The 11,820-nt window shown below is 32.7% G+C and overlaps 1 protein-coding gene across 1 annotated transcript; it reads right to left on the reverse strand.

Moving 5' to 3' along the window:
• Positions 1 to 9,646: 9,646 nt before the first annotated feature.
• Positions 9,647 to 11,607, reverse strand: LOC121130093 (uncharacterized). Its single transcript, XM_040725809.2, has 2 exons — positions 10,948 to 11,607; positions 9,647 to 10,891 (listed from the first exon to the last, which is right to left on the reverse strand). Exon 2 carries the CDS (start codon positions 10,861 to 10,863, stop codon positions 9,877 to 9,879), a length of 987 nt encoding a protein of 328 aa, XP_040581743.1. The 5' UTR covers positions 10,864 to 10,891; positions 10,948 to 11,607; the 3' UTR covers positions 9,647 to 9,876.
• Positions 11,608 to 11,820: the final 213 nt, after the last annotated feature.

The raw sequence follows: 11,820 nt of genomic DNA on the forward strand, positions 1-11,820 counted from the left end.
TGGGGACCAATAGCAGCCAAAAGTCTCATTTCATAGGCGCATACTTAGTACTTCCTCCGATATGACAATTTACCATTATTTTATTATAAGGTTCAATTTTGGCTGATTTAATTGCCATTTGTGACGGATCCAAAGGGTTAGTAAGAATAATTAACCGATATAAATTGAGTATTTTTCGTTAAAGAATATAAATGTAATCCACACTCAGTTTAAAGATAAAAATCATTTTGGCTTACTTTTGTGTTGAGAGTAAAATGAAGGATTTGTTATTGTATATAATATATATTTTATTTGTGGTCTACAAATACATATAATAAATCATATTTTTAATTTATAGTGATCCTTTAACAAAATGTTACATTAAATACATATGGATAAAGAGCTAGAGATAACTTTAAAAGTATACATAAGCACTTATTATTATGTTTTAAAGCATTGAAATGGACAGATAAAGGTGTTTACAAACTGTAATTACTATCAAAGAAATGTAGGAAATGCAGACAAAAGATCAACTAAAAGATTACAAGTATGTAAAATGCAACATCTTGAGAGTGAGTCACGACATCAGTTGCAATACTGAATCATGTACCGAGTGTTCCATTAAAATATAAACAGTTTGAAGGTTAGCTCAACAAGATATAATTTATAAATTAACAATATAATTTCAACAACATTAGGACTATAAATGCAAGTAGATGTGAATCCGAGCTCTCTTAATCATTAATGTAGCCGTCCATAGAGGCAATGATGGCTAGCAAGTGGTGGTGGAAGGCCTGGAACCCTTTGCAGATGTAGCCATCCGTCATGGCTTCCCAGTGCTGGCTGACAAAGGATTTAAGGGCCTCCGTGTTTGGATATGATTGATGACACTAAAGACCTTCCCTTCTACATGTACCCAAAATGTGTGGTCAAGAGGGTAGCAATAGGCCTGCAGGGGAGCCAAAAGTGTCAAAAAAGAGTTCAAAAGAACTCAAAAGGCTCATTCTCTAGAGAGTCTGGTATAAAATCCCGAGATCTTTTACATGGGTCCTCATGGACTTGAGAGGATTGTCCTGGGCTGTTTTCTTTCACTCCGCCGAGTCCAGTTTGGTCTTTTTGACAGAGCTCTTCAACCTCGCCAACATTTCAGACTAAATGACGACGTAAACGTAGTCCAAGGACTAGGACTAACCTAGGGCTTCATAAAGTATTTATGCCCCTCCAAATACTACTGCTCCATGGTTTGATAAAAACACCGAACCCGGGGTTCATTTTGAAGTATTTGGAGGATGCCTAAATGCTTTGTGAAGTGTTGACATTGGTTTTTTATCTCCTTGGTATTTTTTTATGTGCTTTAGGTTTATCAATACATGGCCCCGTGTGTTTCACTTTGAAGTATTTGACAGGCAATTTTCCGTGCACGATGTTAAAAGATTACAAAATAATTAGATTTAAAGGCAATACTTAAGGTAATTTATAGTGGGCTGATTTAAGAGATTCCAATATTTTCTAAATTTATTCGACAGCAAGAAAGTAATTCGAATTTTCGACAAAAACTACGACTTCCTTTTCTCCGGCGCTTTTATTGTAGGTATTGAGAAAAATATTACATTTAGACCTCTTCAAATTGTACTTTTTTCATAAAGACACATACAAATTGATTTTATTCTCATTCTACACGACGTTACCTCGCTAACACAAAAATCCCCTATGTATTGTGTTGTCAGCATTAAATCCCTCCTCTCCCTTGATACGTTATGTCTATTTCTTAGTATATTATTTTTGATGAATAACGAATTAATAAGATATTCTATACTTAAGTACTGTTTACAGAAGAACAAGAAAACAATTTCTTGATGATTTCTCGTCGTATAAATAATGAATATATTGGTCATTTTATTATTTTACAAATTCATAAAAAGAAATCATAAATAGGGAATGTAAATTTTGAAGAATATCATTCATACTTGATGATGTTTTCAATCAATACTAAAACAATCGTATTATTACTTTGTAACATTTTAACTATTGTTTTCAGTAAAAGAACTCATAATTATCTAGTATCGAAAACATTTAATAATTTATTTATTTTGGTTGCGATCCTAGTAATATTCCAATATGGTGACAAGCAATTTTACTGCTCGGAGAAGGATTCCGGACTCAATAAGTTTGGGAATTTCAATAAATAGCATTCAGATATTTCAACATAATTCTACGTAATTTAGGAGGTTTGTTATATATATTTTGTAAAATACATAATCACTTAACAGCTTCGAATAACTATTTAGAATAGAATATGCTTTTGCAAAGGACAAGTGACTAGGTAGTAATAAAGCAATTAGGCGAGAGATTCAAGTGTCCAGGTTGTATAATTATCCGTATAGACCGTATATCACAAAGTCCAACTCATAAATGGAATTGATATAAATGTGATAGAGATCAGTCATCTGCGTTATATAGATCCAGAAAACTAAAGGACTCTTATTAATGGATTAGTTTTCTTAGAGTAGGAGACGAAGCAGAATTGACTTTCAATCCTTTCAAAGAAGGAGCTATGAGTGGGGAATGAGAATTCTCACTGCTACTCACTGGGTATCTCAGTCGAATATTCTGTCGTTTTATAGAACTCCTCAGTTCTTATATGGAAAAGTATTCGATGATTCCGTGGAAGATCTGAAGGAATTTATGTATAGAGACAATTATTAAAGAGATCAAAAATCACTATCACAGACCTTGTGATATGAAGAGGCACCTACAAAATGAACAATCTTTCCATTTGGATCTCCCCTTAAGAGTCAAGATCCCTTGATCAGACCAACAGAATGACATTGAAGAGAGTTATATCATCCCCCACCTTGATAAATTATCAATTAACGTTGTTATGTTAACTATATTATTGTTTTCATTTATGAGTGAATACCACATTTGTGACGTCACTCAGCTCAACCAATCAGAATGCAGACACTAAGCGACACACCTTTATTATTCCCTACCTTCTGTTACTTTTTTTTTTTTAAAGATAATCCGCTCAAACACAAGTCAAGCTAAAGTTACTGATTTTTTCGAACCAATGTGCTCATGTAAATAAGCAAGCATTTGATAATCCCCATTCTAGCTTAGGAATAAGTCAAATAAATTCTGACATGCACTTATGAAACGCATGCTGTCTTTCAAACCTGGCATGCTATGCCGACGAGACGTTAAATCAAGGGAATCTTCTTCTTTGTATAATTCTTCATGTCACTTGCGTCTGCCTCCAGGGGTTTAACCCTTTTTTCTGGCTCTGGGTCATCCAGAGGGTATTAACATTTATTTTAAGAAAAATTAATAATCCTGTATTTCTAAAAGAGTACATAGGGTCAAGGGGCTGGCATTAAGTTTTAATACGGACTTTGAATTTGATTTTTTTTAAATTAACGCTCATGGTCCCAATCAAAAATCATCGCTGTTTTTTCAAGCAAGGAAAAGATTCAACCCCACTTTTGTTAATTGGAGATCTCAACCTTCGATCTTGATGATGCATCGAGAACCTATGCAAATAAACATATTCTGCAAAAGTTAATCTTAAAAATAGATTTGGTTGATATTATAAGGGTTCAAAGCTCTAACAGTCCTTTTTCATGGAGAACATACTTCTAGGATAGATTTGACACTTGTATCTTCAAAACTGTTTCTAAAGCCATCTTACAATACTGATCCAGCCTCAGATCATAGAATTATTTATCTTGAATTACGTAATGTAACATCTTGTACATGTTATAAGATACCAAAATGGATATTGGAGGAAGATGAGTTTAAAGAACTTCTTCGTTATAGGCGGCTCGGGAGTAATTTTCATTGCTCTTATTTGCCTCAAAGAGCAGCTGATGTTCTTAAGTTTTACATAATTCAACAAGTGAGAAAAATTGTTAAGAGATGTAAAAAAAGTCATGGGAGCTTCACGAAAACTTGGAGGAAGTTTTGTCGAATTGTTTGATATTCTGGAGATATTTCACTTCAGATATCGTCAATACGTACTAGATATCAGATATACATAGTTGAAGAAGAGAGAAGGATTAAAATGGCAATTTAAAATACCTTCAGTTGGAGACTCAAAAAGCTTAAGGAAAATTAGAGATGTAGAATTTCGAGGATTACTAAAATTAGGCAGAGTGGTAAAACTTTTACAAAGCCCGATTATATTTTGAGATATTTCCAGACATATTTTCAATCTACGGTCGGACGACGGAGGTCTAATTTTTTTAAGAAGGCAAGTTGTCATTCAGGTTCAATTTGTTCTACTAATACGTTTGAGGAAAACGCGAGTGATCTTATATTTCTATAATGTAGCTTCCGGTAAGGATGTCCCTCAGCTTCTTTAATATTTGTCATGGCCATTGAAGAATTACCTTTAACCTTGATCCGTAAATATTGTGGATGTGGGATTAATTCTAATGAATCTAAACATTTCATCGATCTTTATGCAGATGATGTCACACTGTATATAGAGACTAATTCGGAATTGCAGCTTTCCCCTACGATTGGAAGTATTGCTGTCTTATTTCAAGAAGCTTCAGATGAAATCAGGGCTCAGCTTAAACGCTAAAAAGACTTGTGTTCTCTCTATTAGGATATAGTCCCCTGCAGATGGTATGGTCATTGCCAGTTTTCCTGTAACAAACAAGGTTATAGTGCTTGGGATTGAGTATGGAAGAAAAGGAGACACAGAGGATAATGCGACTTCTATAAACGTTAAAATAGTTAATAATGTTAGAAAATGGAGAAACTTAAATTTACAAAGTCGTATTCATCTTTATAACATCCGGATTGTTCCGCTTGTTTTGTATAAAGCAACATCCCTCCCTATAGTAGCCGATAAAGCTATAAATGCAGAAAATAAATGGTTGTCTAACCTTTTCCATTAATTTTATTTTACTGGTCTAAGTAAACCTAGAAATAAGTTAGGGGGAAGGACTCGTTCTCTTAGCATAGATTCATCAAAAAAATTATAAAAATATATATAATGGATCTTTCATCTATGGGGGACCAAGGGTGGAGAACAGTTGTTCCCAGCTCACCTGTTTATAATTGGATAATGATGGGTTTTGATCTCTCTAATGGTTTTATTGAATCCCTTTCCCCTACATAGGCTGCAGTACAGAGGGTATTTATGAATGGTCAGCCTAAGTATGACTCCAGTACGGCAGTGAATATAGTTATTTTAAAAACATGACGGATCCAATAAAATTTGGAGATTGAAGCTCTTTCAAAAAATATCTCAACTATCCATGACATAACTGATAGATATTTCTTCAATTGTGGTCGGTTTTTATTTGCTCGGAAGAGGTATTCATGTTCTTATAGATTGTCCATTGACATTGACCTAGCAATTGAAAATGGAACATCTGGTGGCAGATGTAAATGAGGTGAAGAAATTATGCAACAGGTTTTTAGATGCCCTTGTGCAATCGGACTCTTGGCGAAGTCAAATTTTAAAATATCTTACTACTATAGCAGATGGTATTTATTTCAATTCTCACTATAAAGACGGGGGTAAGCTATTTAATTCTGTGGTTATGTTTTTAGTAATTGTCAGGCTCTGCGTATACTGGGGGAGTTTTTTTGCCCAATTTGAAGGGAGTTAGACATAGATTGGTTTCTCCAATTCTATCATTTGGATTTGAGTAGAAAAATTAATGTTCCCGAGAAAACCAAAGCAATAGAGTATGTCTTTTTAAATTGCAGGGCACTTATCGCAGAGAAACTGACACATTTAAAACCTATAAACCTGGTGGAATTAAGAGGAATTATCATTGCTGGAGCTGCTCGCTATACTACTTTTACAGATAAAATTCCAGATGATAACTTCTCAATTTGGAAGTTAGCTGGAGATCTAATTAAATTTCATCCTTCATTCTCAAGAAGATACTTGACCGGTTAGGTATGAGATCATTTGCAATTTTAAAAAGTTCAAATCTTTTGGTTCGACATGGTCATTTGCATGTTTTCGTTTTTTTCGTTATTGTAGTTGTTTTGTTTTTTAATTTTATGGTTGCTTTTTCAACTTTCAAAAACTTGTTCTTGCTTATTGGGTAGTCATCGTTTTAAACGGGTGTATTGGAGGAGTGCATGGATTGGATGCATTTGTATTTCGTTGTTCTTTTTTTCTTGGAAAGTAATTTAAAACTAAAATGTTTATTTATATCGGTATGATGCAACTTTTCTAGATGAATAAAGGGGAAAAAACTATGCAGGGATTGGTGATACTACTTCATTGAAGGGGCTCCAAATTAAAGCTAATAAAATGTTCTTTAATATATGGGGGGGGTAAACGAATAAATACTTGTGAAAAATTTAACTATTTGTTTCCAGTGCTACTCTACAATTTTATTAAACAACTTCTATTCTCTGACTCAGTCGCAAGAGGCCTCATTAGTTTCCCACCTCTCTAAGCCACATCATTCGTCACTTTTACTCTCTTCTGTGCCTTCCTGTGGCTTTCATTATGATCCCAGGTGTGAGCATAAGTATTGTGGCACTCACTTTTCCTTGCAAGATTGTCGTACTTCTCCTATACAGATGTGTTCATTCTGTCAGTTTAGCTTACTTCAGCAGTTTGGCCTTCAAAAATTAGATTTCGCTTTTCATTTATTTATTTGATCTCAAATTGAAACCAATTTGTATTTAATAGTTTGTTTTATAAAGCAATTTTTCAAGAAATTAAACTTAATAGGTTCTGCGTCCCATATAAATATTTGAAGTGGCAATGTGGCTCATTATATTAAAAGGCTAGACATCCCTGATCTAGTACATATTTAATAAAATTTACATGTCTTAGTATGATAAGAAATTGTCAGAAAAGACTCCATTTTATTTTGCAAAATGCCAGCAGATTTTGCGGGTGGATCAAAACCTATCGTCACCACTATCCTGACTATCAAACCCCTTTCGAATATATTATAATACACTCCGACCCACGGTGTATGCTACTTAACTGCTTCTCCACACGGGGATCAAAATCCATCGGTAATGCTATCCGGATTATCGAGGACCTCTTCTAATATCCTATGATACACCCGGCCTACGGGTTGTTCAAGTGAACCCCTCGTCCAAAAGGTGTATTATTATTATCCACCAATACCCTGAGCATCAAGGACCCCTTTTAATATCCTATAATAAACTTCATCCACGGATTGTGCCAAGACCAGGGTCAAGAGGTGGATCAATACCCACCGCACCGCTTCCTTGAGCATCAAGGAACCATTTCAATATCCTACAATACACACCAGGCCTTGGGCGGTGTAAGTGAACCGCTGGTCGAAAAAGTGGCACCTACCTCTATACTCTGCACACTCCCCACTCTAACGGGGATTTTGCACATTCCCGGCATTTTTGTAAAATGCCGGATATTCCACAATGCCTGTAACATATGTATATACAGATGACAAAAATGAAAGGCTGGGGAAACGGGAGTAATTTATGCCTTGAATTAATTTACATAATATAAAAAAATATATATTGATACTTTTCTAGACATAGTTAGGGAAAGTTAAAATGTAAAAAAAAATCCTAAAATTAAAAAAAAAAATGATTATTTGGATAAAATAAACTGTACAAATGTATCCTAAATAGAGTTGACATTTTTGTAATTTTGTCACAAGCACAAGAATAAAACAGGAGCGAGATAATGGTACACCTGAATTAAGACACTTGTTGATATCAGATACCTTTCATATGATTTTGATTCTACAAGATGAATTACTGCAATAAAGAGGAGAACTTTCTCAGGGACATCCGCAGGGAGTGGACTTGAGGGACTGTAGCCCTATCCCCCCTCTCCCAAATTAAGGATTTTTTGGTCCCGAAAAAAAAATTAAGCGAAAAAAAGACGTAATTTTTTTTTTTTTTGAAAGATTAATTTTCTTTGGTCATTCGGGAAAATTATGTAGAAGAGGAAAATTTTGAAATTTTCTTCCAAGAAATTTCATTTTTTGTGAATAGTTACGAATTTTAAAAAAATAATTCAAAAAAAAATAATTTTCTCTGAGCAATTACGGATTTTAAAAACATTTTGTGAACAGTTGTGAATTTTGGAAAAAAAATTTCAAAATATTTAATATTTGAAATACTAATTTTTTATAAATGGGTATGGATTTTTGAAATTTTAATGCAAAAATTTAATATTGGAAATTTGTTTTACAAAAAATTAAATTTGTTGTAAAAAACTATGGACTTTCGAAAAATATATATATATATATATATTTTTTTCCGGGTCAATTAATTATTTATTAGAATATATTACCTAATGCATAACTTTCTACAAAAAGTATCGTAATGAAAAGTAAATACATATAATGCACACATGCAATATACTGTGTTACTCATAAGCCCTTGTTTAATTAATTTCTGACTCAATCATTAACGTTTCATTACAAAAAAAGAGCTGAGATCCCTACTTCATTACTCTGCGATATACTCATTGATAGTCAAATAACTTTCTATCGGATCTTTGTAAGATTTCTCATTAACCCAAATATGTATGTCTCTTGGTTACATAATCTAAATGTAATTAGATATTCATTATTTAAGACCATCTTACCTAATAAAAGACCATTGAATTCTAGATACATGGAACGTCCATTGACGTTATTTTGCCCCCCCCCCTTGAGTCATACCATAGATCCTTTAGTTAAAATTAAATTTTTTGTTTATGTGTCGGTAGATTCGATATTAGGTTAGTAAAGTTATATTCATGTAGAGAGGTTTACTAAAAAAAACTGATAGGTACTCTTCTCTTTAAAGCTTTTTAGAAAAGAATTTCATATTCTTTTATGGCTTATGGAGCCTAGTACTTTTGCCTTTAACTATTTTTCCTTCAACCATTTCGCATTAAAGCCAATTTGCCTCAAAGATATATGGCGATATTATAAAAGTAAATGCGATTTATATACCTTGTATATTTTTGATTGAAGTTGATGGTCCCTTTGAGTTTTTAAATCAACATATATATTGTTTATTACTTTAAAAAATATTGGAGCGGTTCTATGAGAAAAGAGTAAATATTTCCGCTTCGTTATGATCCAGAGTGTGTTAAAGGAAGAGACGGTTGGCTGTAGTGAGGCAAACCACTGGTAGAATTCCAGGAGGCACTCAAAAGAAGGGTCAAAATAAACATACACTGATTAGCACTTCTACCATTCGAATCGATGTCCTGTTTGTTTATTTTTATTAAGTATTATATCATCTATTCTATTTCTGGGTCTAACTCATTACCTAATGAGATTTTAAGAGCAAGGTTTGAAATTTGGGGGTATAGTACCATCATTATTCCAACAAAAAACAACCATTTACTGCTTTTTAGAGTAATAAACATTACATATTTTGATTACAAAGGGAACATCAATTTCAATCAAATATAAACAATTACAACGTATAAATATCCTTTATTTCTATATTAAGACGAAATATCCTTGAGACAAAAATGGCTGTATGTAATAAGATTCTAAGACACGAAGGAAACGTCTCTAACAAACATCTTAATTAAAGATGGCTTAAAGAGTAATGATGAGCTGATAACTTTAGACACACATAACATAAGTCTACTTAACCCTCGAATGTTCTTTGTAGAATATCATATAACATTCATGTACGGGTAAATTTAGTGATAATATAATTTTTAACATTGATATTTAATAGTTATGATATAAATTTATTTATTCCATTTTGAACTTAGGACAAACTACACCCTCATGTAAGCGAAAAAGGAAAGATGGATGCATTTTAAATAATAAATAAATATAAATTGGGAAAAAATGAAGAGAGATATTGATTAATATTTTCCTAATCAGTAGTATGTATAAATATATTTATTTATTTTGGAAAAGTTGCACGTATATACGTGAAGTGTAGCTTCTTTGTTTACTTATGATGAGCTGCATGATGCATCTGCAAGCTTTCCAAACATATAAAAGTACGAAAGCAGGATCCACATTGAAAATTTTCAATCTTCTCATGAATACTTTCAAGGTGCGTCTTCAAGCTTCCAGAACGTGTAAAAGAACTAGAGCAGTAACTACATGTGTATTTCTTTATCTTCTCATGGACACTTTCAACATGTGTCTTTAAGTTTCCAGAGAGTGTAAAAGAACTAGAGCAGTAACTACATTGGAATTTTTTTATATTCTCATGAACAGTTTGAATATGCCTCTTCAAGTTTCCAGGTAATGTAAAGAAACTTGAGCAGTAAGTACATGTGTATTTCTTTATCTTCTCATGAACACCATCAATATGGGTCTTCAAGTTTCCAGAGAGTGTAAAAGTACTAGAGCAGTAACTACATTGGTATTTTCTTATTTTTTCATGAACACCTTCAATATGCCTCTTCAAGCTTCCATAACGTGTAAAAGAGCTAGAACAGTCACTACATTGGTATTTCTTTATCTTCTCATGAACACCATCAATATGGGTCTTCAAGTTTCCAGAGAGTGTAAAAGTACTAGAGCAGTAACTACATTGGTATTTTCTTATTTTTTCATGAACACCTTCAATATGCCTCTTCAAGCTTCCAGAATGTGTAAAAGAGCTAGAACAGTCACTACATTGGTATTTCTTTATCTTCTCATGAACACCTTCAATATGTGTCTTCAAGTGTCTAGAGAGTATAAAAGTACTAGAGCAGTAACTACATTGGTATTTTCTTATTTTTTCATGAACACCTTCAATATGCGTTTTCAAGTGTCCAGATTGTGTAAAAGAACTAGAGCAGTAAGTGCATTGGTATTTCTTTATCTTCTCATGAACACCTTCAATATGTGTCTTCAAGTTTCCAGAGTTTGAAAAATTACCAGAGCCATCACTACATTGAAATGTTTTCTTCTTCTCATGAACACCGATTTCAATTTCCATCCTCAAGTCTTCCGTGCATTTAAAAGAACTAAAGCACATTATAATATTTCATAACTACTAACTAGTAGGTATATTAATGGCTACCATAAAATTTAGATTTGAAGGCCATTTTCAACTTCATTTGATGTAGCTTTTTCTCCTGATTCCAGTGATCCATTGATTAGATATCAATAGAATAATTTGAATTTTCGGAAAACATTCCGACTTCTTCTTTTCTACCTCTATAATTCTAGGTTACTAAAAATCAAAAATAACTGAATCAAGGACTTCAAATAGGTTTTTTGTGATGTATATAGTATATAGTGTAGATATAATTTTGTTGAATTCAAAACAAAGTAGTGGATAGTAAAGGAGTGTCGCTTAGAGTCTGCATTCTGATTGGCTGAGCAGAGTGACGTCACAAATGTTGTATTCACTCAGAAATGAAAACAATAATATTAGTGGAACAACTAAGTAGGTTACAAAACTTAGAGGGCGCCACCATCTATTTGTCGTACCTACTTTTATAGGTTGTCCTTGTATTTAAAAAAAAAAAAAATATATGCATTTCTTCTATCGTAAATCAATCTACCAAATTTAATTATTTTCCTTGTTTTTTTTTAGCTAACTATTTTTGTCAACCGAGCTACAAGTCTGTGTAAATTATTTTTTGTTCCAATAGCTCTACCACATTCAAAATCGACTTTTCAAAAATCTTTTTTTTTATGTTAAATTTTGTCAACTATGAACTGTCAAGATATCTCTGGAAAAATATATAGATATTATCCACTATACTTTAGGCATTTCTCTGTCAACCAGAAAAATTTTATAAACTTATTTCAGTTAACAATACATTATTGCTTGCAAAAATTATATTTCGTAATCACAAATTTAGTAGGGCTACTAAACATAGAAAACAGATTTTTATATAAAGTTATAAATACATTTTTATGTCAGCTACAACTTTATTTAAAAATT

Source organism: Lepeophtheirus salmonis, chromosome Z (genome assembly GCF_016086655.4).
Source record: "Lepeophtheirus salmonis chromosome Z, UVic_Lsal_1.4, whole genome shotgun sequence".
Classification (NCBI taxonomy): Eukaryota; Metazoa; Arthropoda; class Copepoda; order Siphonostomatoida; family Caligidae; genus Lepeophtheirus; species Lepeophtheirus salmonis.